The sequence below is a fragment of the Mizuhopecten yessoensis genome, unplaced genomic scaffold (genome assembly GCF_002113885.1).
Source record: "Mizuhopecten yessoensis strain PY_sf001 unplaced genomic scaffold, ASM211388v2 scaffold6287, whole genome shotgun sequence".
Taxonomy (NCBI): domain Eukaryota; kingdom Metazoa; phylum Mollusca; class Bivalvia; order Pectinida; family Pectinidae; genus Mizuhopecten; species Mizuhopecten yessoensis.
In genome coordinates this window covers 450,106-469,189 of record NW_018406474.1, presented here as the reverse complement: position 1 = coordinate 469,189, position 19,084 = coordinate 450,106, and the positions used below count along the sequence as shown (strand labels likewise).

Sequence of the window (19,084 nt, the reverse complement as noted above, 5' to 3'; positions counted from 1 at the left end):
TACTATGCTATTAACTCCTTTTTCCAAAAATCCATATAAGAAAAAAAGTTTAATACACGAATTTTTTGACTTCTCCGAGGTGTATATCCTTAACCTCACGTATTCACGAGGACATATTTACTATAATTAGGTTTACAGGCGAACCGAGGGGATATATGCAATGGCAACAGCATGTATTTTTCTATGTATTTGGTATTGTATTATTGTTTCCTGATGATTGCCTGTGTTTTACGTTGTGATATGTAAATTTCCATGTTCCTGTCTGATAAAGGGGCAGATTGGCCTGAAAGTTTGACACATTTCTTTGTCTGTACTGTCGCTATTACTTTGCCCATAGATCTATTTAAGTAATACGCATCCAACCAACATTTGTTTGTTCGGATCTAGTGCCAATATTTCATTTCATTTCAAATCAATTTTATTGTATTAAAAACACAATTGGATTAGGCACAGGCATTGCCTATAAAAGCCCTTTCCAGAGAAAATACACACATTTCATACATTCATATATACATATATATATAGAGAGAGCATTATATAGAAGATGTAGTATATGTTCAAATTAATAGGAGAATACTAGAACCATTTAATACATGTTCACAGAACTAAAATATCATAGATTTTAACATTTCAATTACTATAGTCTATTTACTTCAATTAGCATTATAGCCTAGTGTTTGGTTGGAGGCACTTCAAAGACACTGTCACTATACACAGTGCCATCCTTCCCAATTACACCAGAGTTATTGTTATAAAATAGCAAATACAAACACATTGTAAGATAATTTTTAGTATAGTTTAGGTTAAAATCTTCCAGATTTTTCAATAAAACTCCAGAACACATGAGAGAATAAATTTATTTGATTCACTGCTATGGTTCATATCACCCTTAGTGAAAGTAACAGTTTTTAAGATGATATTATCAATTTGGTTATAACTAGATTACGCATAGAATAAAACTTGTCTTTCATCTATATATTTGGGGCAATTGAGGAAGAAGTTATTTGCATCTTCAATAATATAACCACAGTCACACTTAGGGTTATCTGTAAGATGATCATTATATAAATCTGATTTTAATTGACTGACTTTATTCCGTAGTTGACATAATGTTATATTCAACTTCCTGTAGCCACCGTATTTAAAAATATATGTACAGTTAGATGGTTGCAAAACGTGTGTACTTTCCTTAAGTAATTCCAGTTTTAACTTGCTCAATGAAGTGAGTTTTGGAAAAATACAGTCTGGCCTATTCCATAGAGACATTATTCTAGGAAAAAAAACACTGCTTTTATTCAAGTTGGTTCTGCACAGGGTAACAATAAAGTTTCTATGATGTCTAAGGCGAGGATTAATATCATTATTAAAATATGGTAAAATTCGATCATAAAGATGGTCAAAACAGTCGTGCTGCAGTATCTTGAAAAATAACATACATTGGTAATTATCACGTCTTATTTTTAGTTTATCTACACCAACTTCCTTATATATCAAGTTATGTCTTGTACCTCTTCTCAAACCTGATATAATTCTGAGACATTCTAATTGGACTGATTCAAATAAGTCACTTTCACCCTGGGTGCAATTATTCCACACAGCCCTAGCATATTCAAGTGTTGGTCTTATAAAAGATTTATAAATTATTTCAAGAGATTTTCTATCTAGCTTGTGTTTGAGCATTCGCATTATTTGTAGTTTTGTACAGCTTTTTCCATATATATATTTAACTTGATCAGACCATGATCCATGACTTTTATAAAGCAAACCAAGATGTTTATGATTTTTGACATTTATAACGACACTATTTGAGAATATCAAATCTGGATGAGATGTCTCAGAATTATTTTTATTCGACATTAGTAATGATTCAGTTTTATTTGGATTAAATGATATTCCCCATTTATCAGTCCAGAGCGATATTCTCCTTAAATCCTCCTTAAGAATATCTGCAGCATGTCTGCCATCACTATCTGTCAAAACGTAAAGAGAAGTGTCATCAGCAAAGAGTTTTACATGGGAGTGGAGTTCATCTTCTAGGTCATTAATAAATATTAAAAATAAATAAGGCCCGAGAACCGAGCCTTGGGGTACACCAGTTTTTAATGTTTACAAATTTGACTTGTAGCCATCTATTAATACCCTTTGTTGTCTATCAGTAAGATAGCAATGAATCAAGTTCAAAACGTCGTCACAAGTTCCATATTTCTTCAATTTGTAAATCAATCCACTGTGCCAAACCCTGTCAAAAGCTTTGCTGATGTCACAAAATACTATCCTTGCCTCTTCTCCTTGATCAAGTTTTTTTTGAAGCTTCATCATATAAATATATTTATTGGTTAACTGGGAAGGAAGCCAGACTGATTTTTTGAGATAACATTATTCTCAGATAGAAAATTAAAGCGATGTTTAGAAACTATTTTTTCAAGAAGATTACTTAATAATGATGTGACAGTGATTGGTCTATAGTCACTGGGTCCACCTCCTCCTCCCTTGCCCTTTTATATTGGGGTAACATTAGCACACTGCCAAATATTAGGTATGCAACCAGTGGATATGGATTTGTTAAACATTAACAGCAAGGGCTTTACAAGAGAGTCAGCAATACCTTTAATAGAATAAGGGGGAAGTACATCTGGACCAGCAGTTTTTTTTCACATTAATAAGTTTGAGCTGGTCATGAACATCCTGTTCAGTGATAATAATGGAAGATAATTGTTATTGTGAGATAGGACAATTAGGAGGAATCTCAAGGTCAGTTTTGTCAGAAGTAGAGACAGAGGAGAAATATTAGTGCCAATATTGGATCATACTGTCGTTATAACTAATGAGACATATATATATGTATATGTATATATCAGAAATCATAAAAATGATCCTTACGGACGAAGAAATATTATAAAAAGAAAAATTCTCAACAACGAGTCTTTAGTACTTTCATCTCTTCTAGGAGATTCCTCAGACCACTCGTTGTTGAGCATTTATCTTTTTATAATATATCTATATATATATTGATAATTGCATGTCGTTTTGTTTTTACAAAAACAGGCAAATAATGCTGGTGGACAGCACGTAGTACCAGTATCATTCCACACAGCAAAGTCATGTGAAAATAGATAAACAAATGAGTGCAATCTAGTAAAAGCGTTTAGTATTTTTAGGTCACCTGAGACAAAGTCTCAAGTGACCTATTGCGATCGCCTTTTGTACGGCGTTGTGCGTCGTGCGTCGTGTCTCCGTAAACAATTTACATATTCGATTTTTTCTCCAAAACCCCTGAACCAATTTCAATGAAACTTTGCAGACACCTTTCATGGCCAAAGGTCAACCAAAATGGTGAATTATATGATCCCCAGCCTCCAGGGGCCTGAGGGGCGGGACAAGAAAGGGTCAAATTGACATAAAAATCTTCTTCTCAAGATCCAGATATGGTTGAATCAAATACTCTTCATAGATGGAAGGGTCTTAAGGTGCTTTACCAAAATAGTGAATTTCATGACCCTGGGGTATCACGTTTATCCCTAGGGAGGGGGTAAACTTTACTTAGGTTTATATAGGGAAATCACTTTTTGGACCAGCATTTGTTTAATTACCATTTGAATTAATTCAAACTTGGTTAGCATTATCAGTATTGGATAGCAGTTTGATGACATGCACAAATCAGCACTGAATGACCCCCAGGGGCTGATGGGTGGGCCAAAAAGGGTCAAATTGACTAAAATTTCAACAATCTTCTTCTCAAGACCCAGATATGGTAGAATCAAATACTCTTCATCGATGGAGGGTCTTCAGGTGCTTTACCAAAATAGTGAATGTCATGACCCTGGGGTCTCACGTTTACCCCTGGGGAGGGGGTAAACTTTTCTATAGTTTATATAGGGATATCACATTTTGGACCAGCATTTGTTTAATTACCATTGGAATTAGTTCAAACTAGGTTAGCATTATCAGTTTTGGATAGCAGTTTGATGATATGCACAAATCAGCCCTGACAGACTCCCAGGGGCTGATGGGTTTGGCTAAAAAGGGTCAAATTGATTAAAATTTCAAAAATCTTCTTCTCAAGACCCAGTTATGGAAGAATCTAATACTCTTCATAGGTGGAAGGGTCTTAAGGTGCTTTACCAAAATAGTGAATTTCATGACCCTTGGGTCTCACGTTTATCCCTCGAGAGAGGATAAACTTTACTATAGTTTATATAGGGATATCACATTTTGGACCAGCATTTGTTAAATTTCCATTGGAATTAGTTCAAACTAGGTTAGCATTATCAGTTTTGGATATCAGTTTGATGATATGCACAAATCAGCCCTGACAGAATCCCAGGGGCTGATGGGTTTGGCTAAAAAGGGTCAAATTGACTAAAATTTCAACAATCTGCTTCTCAAGATCCAGAAATGGTAGAATCAAATACTCTTCATATCTATGGAAAGGTCTTAACCCTAACCCATCCTAACCCTAACCCTTTTCATCAAATCATTCGTTACCGGAGAGTCGTGAATATCAGTTCGAACAGGCTTATAGAGTCTAGAAACTGTGAAACATCCTCAATGATTTTATAAAGTCTTCAAGCTTGAATCATCACCAGGAATAGCTTTAGTAGAATTATCTGGTAAAGACCGTAATACAGATAGAAGACGCGATCGTAACATTGTATCCGGTTACACTATTATAATGTACATGTCCTGGATGCAGTCAATACCTCTCTTTAATGTCCATGTCCAGGATGCAGTCAATATTTCTCTATAATGTCGATGTCCAGGATGCAGTCTTACTAACGTGATGTCTTTGTTCACTCCCCAAAGTGACGTAGACGTTGTCATGGAGATCGACATTACACCAGTCATAGAGGGTCAACACGGTCATTGCATTAATATGGCGCAATTGTCAAGAAGTTTTACGTAATGCCCTTCTCGTTCAGTTGCTAATCATGTTTTGACATTTCGAAAGAAAATATCCTCACAGCCATGGAGACCTTAATCTAAATCTTTTATTATTATTAAAACATGCATAACACTTATCTTTCGGATGAGGACGGGTGTTTAACTAATTTGCTCTTTGTTTTCGTGTTTTGTTGTGTTTGTCACAAGACGAGTAGTGTATGTACTCTCTCTAGGTGATCCATTTTCGTTTCAACCCTACTGCATGCCAATGGATGTATAATATAAAACGATGTTATTATGTTTATGTCATGCAGTGTTTGAGACCACTGGATATACTACGCCTTCTAAGGTTTACTGACAAGGGGCTGTCGAAAACCCAATTCAAAGAGTTATGTCCACTGCTCATTGCACAAATAGATGGACACAGTTGCGACCATTTACGTCATCATAGTCGTACGCACGGGCACGAGCACGGACATTCAGAAAACTCACCTGAAACTACAGTTACAACTGAAAGTGAGTAAATGATCAGTCTTGTTTCCCAATATTATGCTCAATGATATTGAACACAAAATAACAATCTGCAGTTATTCCGAACATTACATAAACCTGTACATCGTAAATGCAGACCGTACTCTATGTATTACGTTCTCTAGCATATCAAACACGAGGACACCTAGCGAGGACATGTGACAAGGTTACTGTTGTAATGCAACGCTATGCCTATGTATCTAATAGTATGCAGCAGAGAATACCAATCGCGGCAATCGCACACTGATCAAAGGACTACGATAATACCGACACAGTCAAAGTCGCTGTAGCAATCTACAAGCTAGTGGAAAATCATTCAAGAACTTTATCTGGCGATCATTTAATTTCCCAATCTCCTTCGATTACAATTATTACGAAATGTCGAAACACAGGCTATTCTATGCAAAGGAAATATTATGAATATTTTACTCTCAGAATGAAATTAATGTAAGCACAATAACTTCAGTTGTGGTTTATTCGCGGTTTTTCCCAATTCAAATGTGCCAACAATTAACTTTCGTATTGTTGTCATTTTGTTTTTAACAAATAAGATGCTAGTTAAACTGCAATTTCCTACTCCAATTTTCTAAAGAGTAATCAACATCATCATTTTTTTCTTAATGAAAAATACAGCAATTAAAGACGAAAATATCTAATAAAAAACCCCAATTAATAACAAATAAAGTGTCATGGAGGATTGATCTAGTATGGCCTTGATTAGGTGCGAATGTATATTTGATAGCAACTTGCAGGTGGTGATAGTTACAAGCCAGACAAAGAGCTACTGAAGATACAACCGTTAATATTCAGGGACATTAGAACATTAAACCTAAGCTATGCCTATGTTTCCCTATTTACAGCAAGGCTAGACTAGACTATTGAGAGAGGGGTTATATTTCCATAACCGACATCCTCGATATCCAGGGGTTATAAACAGCGTGGAAATATTTGTATAGTTTTGGTTATATTTGTATAATTTACTATAAATAGCGTGGTAAAATTTGTATAATTTACTACAAACATCGTGGTAATATTTGTATAATTTACTATAAACAGCGTGGAAATATTTGTATAGTTTTGGTTATATTTGTATAATTTACTATAAATAGGGTGGTAAAATTTGTATAATTTTCTATAAACAACGTGGTAATATTTGTTTTATTTACTATAAACAACGTGGTAATATTTGTATAATTTACTGTTAACGGCGTGGTAATATTTGTATAATTTACTGTTAACAGCGTGGTAATATTTGTATAATTTACTATAAACAGCTGGGTAATATTTTTAAAATTTACTATAAACAACGTGGTAATATTTGTAAAATTTACTGTTAACAGCTGGGTAATATTTGTATAATTTACTGTTAACAGCGTGGTAATATTTGTATAATTTACTGTAAACAGCGTGGTTATATTTGTATAATTTACTGTTAACAGCGTGGTAATATTTGTATAATTTACTATAAACAGCTGGGTAATATTTTTATAATTTACTATAAACAACGTGGTAATATTTGTAAAATTTACTGTTAACAGCTGGGTAATATTTGTATAATTTACTGTAAACAGCGTGGTTATATTTGTATAATTTACTGTTAACAGCGTGGTAATATTTGTATAATTTACTATAAACAGCTGGGTAATATTTTTAAAATTTACTATAAACAACGTGGTAATATTTGTAAAATTTACTGTTAACAGCTGGGTAATATTTGTATAATTTACTGTTAACAGCGTGGTAATATTTGTATAATTTACTGTAAACAGCGTGGTAATATTTGTATAATTTACTATAAACAGCTGGGTAACATTTTTATAATTTACTATAAACAGCGTGGTAATATTTGTAAAATTTACTGTTAACAGCTGGGTAATATTTGTATAATTTACTGTAAACAGCGTGGTTATATTTGTATAATTTACTGTTAACAGCGTGGTAATATTTGTATAATTTACTATAAACAGCTGGGTAACATTTTTATAATTTACTATAAACAACGTGGTAATATTTGTAAAATTTACTGTTAACAGCTGGGTAATATTTGTATAATTTACTGTAAACAGCGAGGTTATATTTGTATAATTTACTGTTAACGGCGTGGTAATATTTGTATAATATACTATAAACAGCTGGGTAATATTTGTATAATTTACTATAAACAGCGTGGTTATATTTGTATAATTTACTATAAACAACGTGGAAATATTTGTATAGTTTTGGTTATATTTGTATAATTTACTATAAACAGCGTGCTAATATTTGTATAATTTACTGTTAACGGCGTGGTAACATTTGTATAATTTACTATAAACAGCTTGGTTATATTTGTATAATTTACTATAAACAACGTGGTAATATTTGTATAATTTACTATAAACAGCGTGGAAATATTTGTATAGTTTTGGTTATATTTGTATAATTTACTATAAATAGCGTGGTAATATTTGTATAATTTACTATAAACAACGTGCTAATATTTGTATAATTTACTGTTAACGGCGTGGTAACATTTGTATAATTTACTATAAACAGCTTGGTTATATTTGTATAATTTACTATAAACAGCGTGCTAATATTTGTATAATTTACTGTTAACGGCGTGGCAACATTTGTATACTTTACTATAAACAGCGTGGTTATATTTGTATAATTTACTATAAACAGCTTGTTAATATTTGTATAATTTACTGTAAACAGCTGGGTAATATTTGTATATTTTACTATAAACAGCTTGGTTATATTTATATAATTTACTATAAACAGCGTGGTTATATTTGTATAATTTACTATAAACACCGTGGAAATATTTGTATAATTTACTATAAACAGCGTGGTAATATTTGTATAATTTCCTATAAACAACGTGCTAATATTTGTATAATTTACTTTTAACAGCGTGGTAATATTTGTATAATTTATTGTAAACAGCTGGGTAATATTTGTATAATTTACTATAAACAGCGTGGTAATATTTGTATAATTTACTATAAAGAGCGAGGTAATATTTTTATAATTTACTATAAACAGCTGGGTAACATTTTTATAATTTACTATAAACAACGTGGTAATATTTGTAAAATTTACTGTTAACAGCTGGGTAATATTTGTATAATTTCCTATAAACAGCGTGGTTATATTTGTATAATTTACTATAAACAGCTTGGTTATATTTGTATAATTTACTATAAACAGCGTGGTTATATTTGCATAATTTACTATAAACAGCGTGTTTATATTTGTATAATTTACTATAAACAGCGTGGTTATATTTGTATAATTTACTATAAACAGCGTGGAAATATTTGTATAATTTACTATAAACAGCGGGGTTATATTTGCATAATTTACTATAAACAGCGTGGTTATATTTGTATAACTTACTATAAACAGCGTGGTTATATTTGTATAAGTTACTATAAACAGCTTGTTAATATTTGTATAATTTACTGTTAACAGCGTGGTAATATTTGTATAATTTACTATAAACAGCGTGGTAATATTTTTATAATTTACTATAAACAACGTGGTTATATTTGTATAATTTACTGTTAACAGCTGGGTAATATTTTTATAATTTGGTGTAAACAGCGTGGTAATATTTGTATAATTTACTATAAACGGCTGGGTAATATTTTTATAATTTACTATAAACAGCGTGGTTATATTTGTATAATTTTCTATAAACAGCTGGGTAATATTTTTATAATTTACTATAAACAGCGTGGTAATATTTGTATAATTTACTGTTAACAGCGTGGTAATATTTGTATAATTTACTATAAACAATGTGGTTATATTTTATAATTTACTGTTAACAGCTGGGTAATATATTTATAATTTACTGTAAACAACGTGGAAATATTTGTATAATTTACTATAAACAACGTCGTAATATTTGTATAATTTACTGTTAACAGCGTGGTAATATTTGTATAATTTACTATAAAGAGCGAGGTAATATTTGTATAATTTACTGTAAACAGCGTGGTAATATTTGTATAATTTACTATAAAGAGCGATGTAATATTTGTATAATTTACTATAAAGAGCGTGGAAATATTTGTATAATTTACTGTTAACAGCGTGGTAATATTTGTATAATTTACTATAAAGAGCGAGGTAATATTTGTATAATTTACTATAAACAACGTGGTAATATTTGTATAATTTATTGTAAACAACGTGGTTATATTTGTATAATTTACCGTAAGAAGCGTGGTAATATTTGTATAATTTACTATAAAGAGCGATGTAATATTTGCATAATTTACTATAAAGAGCGTGGAAATATTTGTATAATTTACTGTTAACAGCGTTGTAATATTTGTATAATTTACTATAAAGAGCGTGGTTATCTTTGTATAATTTACTATAAACAGCTGGGTAATATTTGTATAATTTACTATAAACAGCGGGGTAATATTTGTATAATTTATTGTAAACAACGTGGTTATATTTGTATAATTTACCGTAAAACGCGTGGTAATATTTGTATAATTTACTATAAATAGCGATGTAATATTTGTATAATTTACTATAAAGAGCGTGGTTATATTTGTATAATTTACTATAAAGAGCGAGGTAATATTTGTATAATTTACTATAAACAGCGGGGTAATATTTGTATAATTTATTGTAAACAACGTGGTTATATTTGTATAATTTACCGTAAAACGCGTGGTAATATTTGTATAATTTACTATAAAGAGCGTGGAAATATTTGTATAATTTACTGTTAACAGCGTTGTAATATTTGTATAATTTACTATAAAGAGCGTGGTTATATTTGTATAATTTACTATAAACAGCTGGGTAATATTTGTATAATTTACTATAAACAGCGGGGTAATATTTGTATAATTTATTGTAAACAACGTGGTTATATTTGTATAATTTACCGTAAAAAGCGGGGTAATATTTGTATAATTTACTATAAACAGCGGGGAAATATTTGTATGAGTTATTGTAAACAACGTGGTTATATTTGTATAATTTACCGTAAAACGCGTGGTAATATTTGTATAATTTACTATAAAGAGCGTGGTTATATTTGTATAATTTACTATAAATAGCGTGGTAATATTTGTATAATTTACTAAAACAACGTGGTAATATTTGCATAATTTACTATAAACAGTGTGGTAATATTTGTATAATTTACTATAAACAGCGTGGTAATTTTTGTATAAATTACTATAAACAGCGTGGTTATATTTGTATAATTTACTATAAAGAGCGAGGTAATATTTGTATAATTTACTATAAACAACGTGGTAATATTTGTATAATTTACTAAAAAGAGCGTGGTTATATTTGTATAATTTACTATAAACAGCGTGGTAATTTTTGTATAAATTACTATAAACAGCGTGGTTATATTTGTATAATTTACTATAAACAGCGTGGAAATATTTGTATAGTTTTGGTTATATTTGTATAATTTACTATAAATAGCGTGGTAATATTTGTATAATTTACTAAAACAACGTGGTAATATTTGCATAATTTACTATAAACAGTGTGGTAATATTTGTATAATTTACTATAAACAGCGGTGTAATATTTGTATAATTTACTATAAACAACGTGGTTATATTTGTATAATTTAATGTAAACAGCGTGGTTATATTTGTATAATTTACTGTTAACAGCGTGGTAATATTTGTAGAATTTACTATAAAGAGCGAGGTAATATTTGTATAATTTACTATAAACAGCGGGGTAATATTTGTATAATTTATTGTAAACAACGTGGTTATATTTGTATAATTTACCGTAAAAAGCGTGGTAATATTTGTATAATTTACTATAAACAGCGTGGTTATATTTGTATAATTTACAATAAAGAGCGTGGTAATTTTTATATAATTTACTATAAACAGCTTGTTAATATTTGTATAATTTACTGCAAACAACGTGGTAATATTTTTATAATTTACTGTAAACAACGTGGTAATATTTGTATTATTTATTATAAACAACGTGGTAATATTTGTATAATTTACTATAAACAGCGGGGAAATATTTGTATGAGTTATTGTAAACAACGTGGTTATATTTGTATAATTTACCGTAAAAAGCGGGGTAATATTTGTATAATTTACTATAAACAACGTGGTAATATTTGGATAATTTACTATAAACAACGTGGTAATATGTGTATAATTTACTATAAAGAGCGTGGTTATATTTGTATAATTTACTGTAAATAGCGTGGTAATATTTGTATAATTTACTATAAACAACGTGGTAATATTTGTATAATTTACTATAAACAGCGTGGTAATATTTGTATAATTTACTATAAACAATGTGGTTATATTTGTATAATTTACTGTAAACAGCGTGGTAATATTTGTATAATTTTCGATAAACAGCGTGGAAATATTTTTATAATTCACTATAACCAACGTGGTACTATTTGTATAATTTACTATAAACAACGTGGTATTATTTGTATAATTTACTATAAACTGCGTGGTAATATTTGTATAATTTTCGATAAACAGCGTGGAAATATTTTTATAATTCACTATAAACAACGTGGTACTATTTGTATAATTTACTATAAACAACGTGGTAATATTTGTATAATTTATTGTAAACAGTGTGGTAATACTTGTATAATTTATTATAAACAGCGGGGTAACATTTGTATAATTTACTATAAAGAACGAGGTAATATTTGTATAATTTACTATAAAGAGCGAGGTAATATTTGTATAATTTACTATAAACAGTGTTGTTATATTTGTATAATTTACTATAAACAGCGGGGTTATATTTGTAAAATTTACTATAAAGAGCGAGGTAATATTTGTATAATTTACTATAAACAACGTGGTTATGTTTGTATAATTTACTATAAACAACGTGGTAATATTTGTATAATTTACTATAAACAACGTGATTATATTGGTATAATTTACTATAAACAACGTGGTAATATTTGTATAATTTACTGTAAACAGCGAGGAAATATTTGTCTAATTTACTATAAACAGCGGGGTAATATTTGTATAATTTACTATAAACAGCGGGGTAATATTTGTATAATTTATTGTAAACAACGTGGTAATATTTGTATAATTTGCTATAAACAACGTGGTACTATTTGTATAATTTACTATAAACAGCGTGGTAATATTTGTATAATTTTCGATAAACAGCGTGGAAATATTTTTATAATTCACTATAAAACAACGTGGTAATATTTGTATAATTTGCTATAAACAACGTGGTAATATTTGTATAATTTACCATAAACAGCGTGGTAATATTTGTATGATTTACTATAAACAGCGTGGTAATTTTTGTATAAATTACTATAAACAGCGTGGTTATAATTGTATAATTTACGTTAAACAGCGTGGTAATATTTGTATAATTTACTGTAAAGAGCGAGGTAATATTTGTATAGTTTACTATAAACAGCGTGGAAATATTGGTATAATTTACCGTAAACAGCGTGATAATATTTGTATAATTTAAAATTTAAAGCTATAAACGGCTGGGTAATATTTGTATAATTTACTATAAACAACATGGTAATATTTGTATAATTTACTATAAACAACGTGGTATTATTTGTATAATTTACTGTAAACAGCGTGGTAATATTTGTATAATTTACTATAAACAACGTGCCAATATTTGTATAATTTACTATAAAGAGCGTGGTAATATTTGTTTAATTTACTCTAAATAACGTGGTAATATTTATATAATTTACTATAAACAACGGGGTAATATTTGTATAATTTACTATAAACAGCGTGGTAATATTTGTATAATTTACTATAAAGAGTAAGGTAATATTTGTATAGTTTACTATAAACAGCGTGGAAATATATGTATAATTTACTATAAACAGCGGTGTAATATTTGTATAATTTACTATAAAGAGCGAGGTAATATTTGTATAGTTTACTATAAACAGCGTGGAAATATTTGTTTAATTTACCGTAAACAGCGTGATAATATTTGTATAATTTAAAATTTAAAGCTATAAACGGCTGGGTAATATTTGTATAATTTACTATAAACAACATGGTAATATTTGTATAATTTACTATAAACAACGTGGTATTATTTGTATAATTTACTGTAAACAGCGTGGTAATATTTGTATAATTTACTATAAACAACGTGCCAATATTTGTATAATTTACTATAAAGAGCGTGGTAATATTTGTTTAATTTACTCTAAATAACGTGGTAATATTTATATAATTTACTATAAACAACGGGGTAATATTTGTATAATTTACTATAAACAGCGTGGTAATATTTGTATAATTTACTATAAACAGCGTGGTAATATTTGTATGACTTACTGTAAACAGCGTGGTAATATTTGTATAATTTACTGTAAACATCGTGGTAATATTTGTATAATTTACTATTAACAGTGTGGTTATATTTGTATAATTTACTATAAACAGCGGTGTTATATTTGTATAATTTACTATAAAGAGCGAGGTAATATTTGTATAATTTACTATAAACAACGTGGTAATATTTGTATAATTTACTATAAACAGCGGGGTAATATTTGTATAATTTACTATAAACAGCGGGGTAATATTTGTATAATTTACTATAAACAGCGTGGAAATATTTGTATAATTTACTATAAACAGCGGGGTAATATTTGTATAATTTACTATAAACAGCGTGGTAATATTTGTATAATTTACTATAAACAACGTGGTAATATTTGTATAATTTACTGTTAACAGCTTGGTTATATGCCTGTGGTGCCATCTTGGTAATCAGTATGTCGGGCTTGCTCTGTGTGGGTGTCCTGTCTCTCCTGCACCACATGTTTGTGGAGAACTTCCTCCATTTCCTGGTGGCGATGGCAGTTGGGGCTCTAACAGGCGACGCCATGCTTCATCTCATACCTCACGTACGGTTACTGAAATGATTTTCATTACTTTTGTCACATTAAGTTGACTTCGACCACAACAGATTTCTACTCAGTAGATTAAAAATAATCAGATCATCTTTGTGGCTGTTATCAGAATAAAGCCCTTTTGAAAGTTTTTTTTTATTTCAAGAAAGTGATTTCTTGATACGGTCTGATTTTTGCGATATTTATACATTTTCCCTTCACGGTAAAACAACCTCTTGATAATATATCCCAAACTTTTGTCTTTTTGTTAGGCGATGTCCTCCTCCGATGGCCAGGCCCATGGTACTGCCGATGATCACGACATGGATGGTGTATTCAAAGGTTTGGCGGGACTGGCGGCTTTCTACTTCTTTTTTCTGTTCGGGAGGATTCAGAGTATAGCAAGTCGTAGGAACAAGGTAGATGTTACGATATCTAGATGGTCTTGTATATTAAAAACGAGATAGGGAATATAATATCAAATGCTTTCTCAAATAACATATTAGAGAACAAAATAATACAACATACATTTCGGAAAATGATATTTACTGAATGATTGTTTCTTCCTAATGGACTTGTGAAGATGCCGCAATAGTAAGAGTGTAGACACTTTCGTCCCTTAACATTCTTTTTATCCAAATCATCACTTTTATCGCATTCGTTATCGTGTATTACATATACACACACATGTACTGTTTTGTGGAGACTAAAGCAAATACAAAATCCATTTCATATGGCCCTAGAGTGGACACCACTAGGTTTTGTTGCGCGAGGTTCATCTAAACGTTTAAACATCGGGTAAAACTTATTTGTAGATGACTTTAGTGCATCTGGACAATAGACAGCCACTAGGACATATTCAACTATCACTAATAATATACTTTACACTTCTGTTCGTTGTATCAGGACATCGATTATAAATAGCTTACTTTCTTAGTCCTTTTTTCCCTTCTTTAGTTTCAGTAAATCTTTCATTTATACTTAGTATAAATCAATGTTGATAGGACAAAACCTCGGATGGTGATGAAACATTCCTGTCTAGAAAGATTATTTCAGATCATTTACTATTCGTTATTGTGAACAAATATTGATACTAATTCAAATCGCTCAGCGAGAATATTCTGCGCATGGATCAACCCGGCAAGTCTTTTCTGTATGAATAAACACATTATTACATATGTTTACCTAACACACATGGAACGATCCAGTCTTCATGACTGTGTAACGTGACTGTTACAGTACTGTTATCACATACATTTTATAATAAAATAACACAAAAAATGGCTTGTGTAAGTAACTAATAAATATGACTGAGATCTGAGATCTATTTGTGCAACTTAAAAATACCAGCAGATTGCATATATTTTATCATTATGACCTCGCAATCGAAGTATGTAAGCTTGATCCACTGCCTACATATCCATTAAAGCAATGTCTTAAAGCACTGCTTCCTTTGATTACCGCAATCATGAACAAATCATTGGCTGAGTCAAAGGTTCCGTTGTGTTTCAAGAAGGTACATGCATTGTTGCAGAAGCCTGGAATGGACAAGGAGGAGTTGAAGAACTACCGCCCAGTATCAAATCTGCCTTTTATGTCTAAGATATTGGAGAAGGTTGTGTCCCGGCGTTTAGAAGTTCATCTCCATGTAAACAGTCTCCATGACAACCTGCAATCGGCCTACCGCATGGGACATTCTACTTAGACGGCCCTTCTACGTGTAAATAATGATATAGCTTCTGCATTGGATGACAAGTGCAGAGCGGTACTTGACATGCTGGACTTGCCAGCTGCATTATATTTGACGTCATCGACCATGGAATACTTTATAAATGTCTGAAGTACTCTTATGGAGTGACTGATACCGCACTATGCTGGATACAGTCTTATCTGAGTGAACAAGGACAGTGTGTTGCCATCGCATCTTCCACCTCACATGACAAAGTACTAGATTTCGGGGTTCCTCACGGGTCGGTGTTAGGACCACGGAAATATTGTATGTACCCCAAACCGATTGGAGAGATTTGTCGTCGCCATAGCCTTCGCAATGCTATTATTGATATGCCATTGACACACAAATGTACATGGTTATCAAACCACAGGACAGTTGGGATACAATTTCAGTAAATCTGGAAGCTTGTATGACAGTTATCAGTATATGGATGAACGCAAACATGCTAAAGCTTAATCAGAAATAGACGGAACTAATGGTATTTTCCCAAAGTGTCAGCAAACAATGGCTCTCCAGCACAAGGTCGGTACCAGAACTATTGAGACTGTCCCAGCTGTTAAAAATCTAGGGGTATACTTTGATAGTTCACTGAACATGGAGAAACAAGTGAACGCTATTGCCAAATCTTGTTACTACCAGGTCAGGAATATCGGCTGTATCCGGCAGTCTATAACTGCAGTTGCATGCAAGATTTTGGTGCATTCACATGTTACCTCTCGGTTGGATTATGGTAACGCCCTGCTCTGTGGTATATCTGACAAACTAACTAATATTCATTACACTGGTACGATACAGGTCGCAGTACAAAATTTTGGTGTACACATACAAGGCACTGAATGGAACAACTCCGAAGTATCTACAGGAGCTTGGTACCCTGTATCAGCCGTCGCGTTAACTGCGGTCGGAGTCAGAATCATTGTTGTGTGTCCCAAAATCTCATATTGTCACCTATGGAAACCGGTGCTTTGGGAGGGTTTCGACCACGTTATGGAATAGCTTACCATCTGCTATTAGAATGTCAAATACCCTGGCCAAATTGGTCATGTAAATACCTCCCTTTATTAATTCATTTATCTGCACATTGCGATGATTATCTGCTTGCTTAATGTATAAAAGTGATTGTAAGCCTTTGTTTTTGTTTCACAATTATAACTAATACAATTATCCATATGTTGTAAAGCGCTTTAGAGTAATTTTACAAATTATATAAGGTGCTATATAAATCGTATATTATTATTATTATTATCATTATTATTATTTCTTGTTTCGGGTATATAATCACCCTGAGTGGGACCTAAACTCGAGACAAATGCTTTGTCTGGAAAATACTACCATCACTGAAAAATACTACGGAAAAAATGATAAATGTTAATCTCTAAATGCATTATGATTTCAATTTTTTTACCTGTCAGTTATGCGTGATGAATTTTGTAGCGCAATACCATCACTATAATACCATACAACAGGAATGGTTTTTTTTCGAAAAAGTGGTTGCAACTTATCAATTATCACAGGAATATTTTTGCGAGATGAACATTTTCTTTAGTAACTGAAGTAAAATATAACTACGGACAATTAGAGAAGGAATAATTTTGCGGCGGCGCTGTACAGTAACAGTGTGTTGTAACAAGACCACGCGTGTTTATTTTCAAACTGAAAATATCGTTGTAGTATCTCCGCATATCTGAAGGAACATAACTTATATGTTCACTACAGTGAAAGATACAAGTGGATATTTTATCATTTTCACAAGTAGAAATGCAAAAAGAAATTAACAGATATATTATTTTCAACTTACATTACATGTTGGTAATTATTTTATTTTTTCAGAATATGCGGAAAGAAAATGACGACGCTGGTTTGACAATGGTAATCCGAGCACCAGGTAAGTAAGGTCGTATGAACATATATATAGAGCTATTCGTAATATTGAAATGTGTTGTATACAGCGTGTGCTGCACAAAACCACTGACTCATCAGCTGGGAGACGCCAATCAACAAGTGTTTCATCCTTTAATCCAGGNTGTGTGTGCAACAAGAATCTGTTCTTGATCAACTTTTGATATAATTACAGGTGTTCAACAAGGTTATGTTCTTGATCCACTTTTGATATAATTACAGGTGTTCAATAAGGTTCTGTTCTTGATCCACTTTTGATATAATTACAGGTGTTCAACAAGAATCTGTTCTTGATCCACTTTTGATATAATTATATGTGTGCAACAAGAATCTGTTCTTGATCCACTTTTGATATAATTACAGGTGTTCAACAAGAATCTGTTCTTGAACCACTTTTGATACAATTATGTGTGTGCAACAAGAATCTGTTATTGATCAACTTTTGATATAATTACAGGTGTTCAACAAGGTTATGTTCTTGATCCACTTTTGATACAATTATGTGTGTTCAACAAGAATCTGTTCTTGATCCACTTTTGATATAATTACAGGTGTTCAACAATAATCTGTTCTTTGTCCACTTTTGATATAATTACAGGTGTGCAACAAGAATCTGTTCTTGATCAACTTTTGATACAATTATGTGCGTTCAACAAGAATCTGTTCTTGATCAACTTTTGATATAATTACAGGTGTTAATCAAGGTTATGTACTTTGTCCACTTTTGATATAATTACAGGTGTTCAACAATAATCTGTTATTGATCCACTTTTGATATAATTACAGGTGTTCAATAAGGTTCTGTTCTTGATCCACTTTTGATACAATTATGTGTGTTCAACAAGAATCTGTTCTTGATCAACTTTTGATATAATTACAGGTGTTAATCAAGGTTCTGTTCTTGATCCACTTTTAATATAATTACAGGTGTTCAACAAGAATCTGTTCTTGATCCACTTTTGATAATGTGTGTTCAACAAGAATCTGTTCTTGATCAACTTTTGATATAATTACGGGTGTTCAACAAGGTTATGTACTTTGTCCACTTTTGATATAATTACGGGTGTTCAACAAGGTTCTGTTCTTGGTCCACAGTAGATTGCACCTTTACAATTTGTATTACAAAGCATCTGACACCCTTA

At 31.2% G+C, this 19,084-nt stretch overlaps 1 protein-coding gene across 2 annotated transcripts in view; it reads left to right on the top strand.

Moving 5' to 3' along the window:
* Positions 1-19,084, top strand: part of LOC110451920 (zinc transporter ZIP6-like) — a 35,915-nt gene that overhangs the window by 11,888 nt on the left and 4,943 nt on the right. For both annotated transcript variants that reach the window (XM_021500147.1, XM_021500146.1), the window contains exons 3-6: positions 5,196-5,397; positions 14,157-14,326; positions 14,584-14,730; positions 17,874-17,928. In XM_021500147.1, the coding sequence (XP_021355822.1) occupies positions 5,196-5,397; positions 14,157-14,326; positions 14,584-14,730; positions 17,874-17,928 (574 nt within the window). The remainder of the gene's footprint in view (positions 1-5,195; positions 5,398-14,156; positions 14,327-14,583; positions 14,731-17,873; positions 17,929-19,084) is intronic.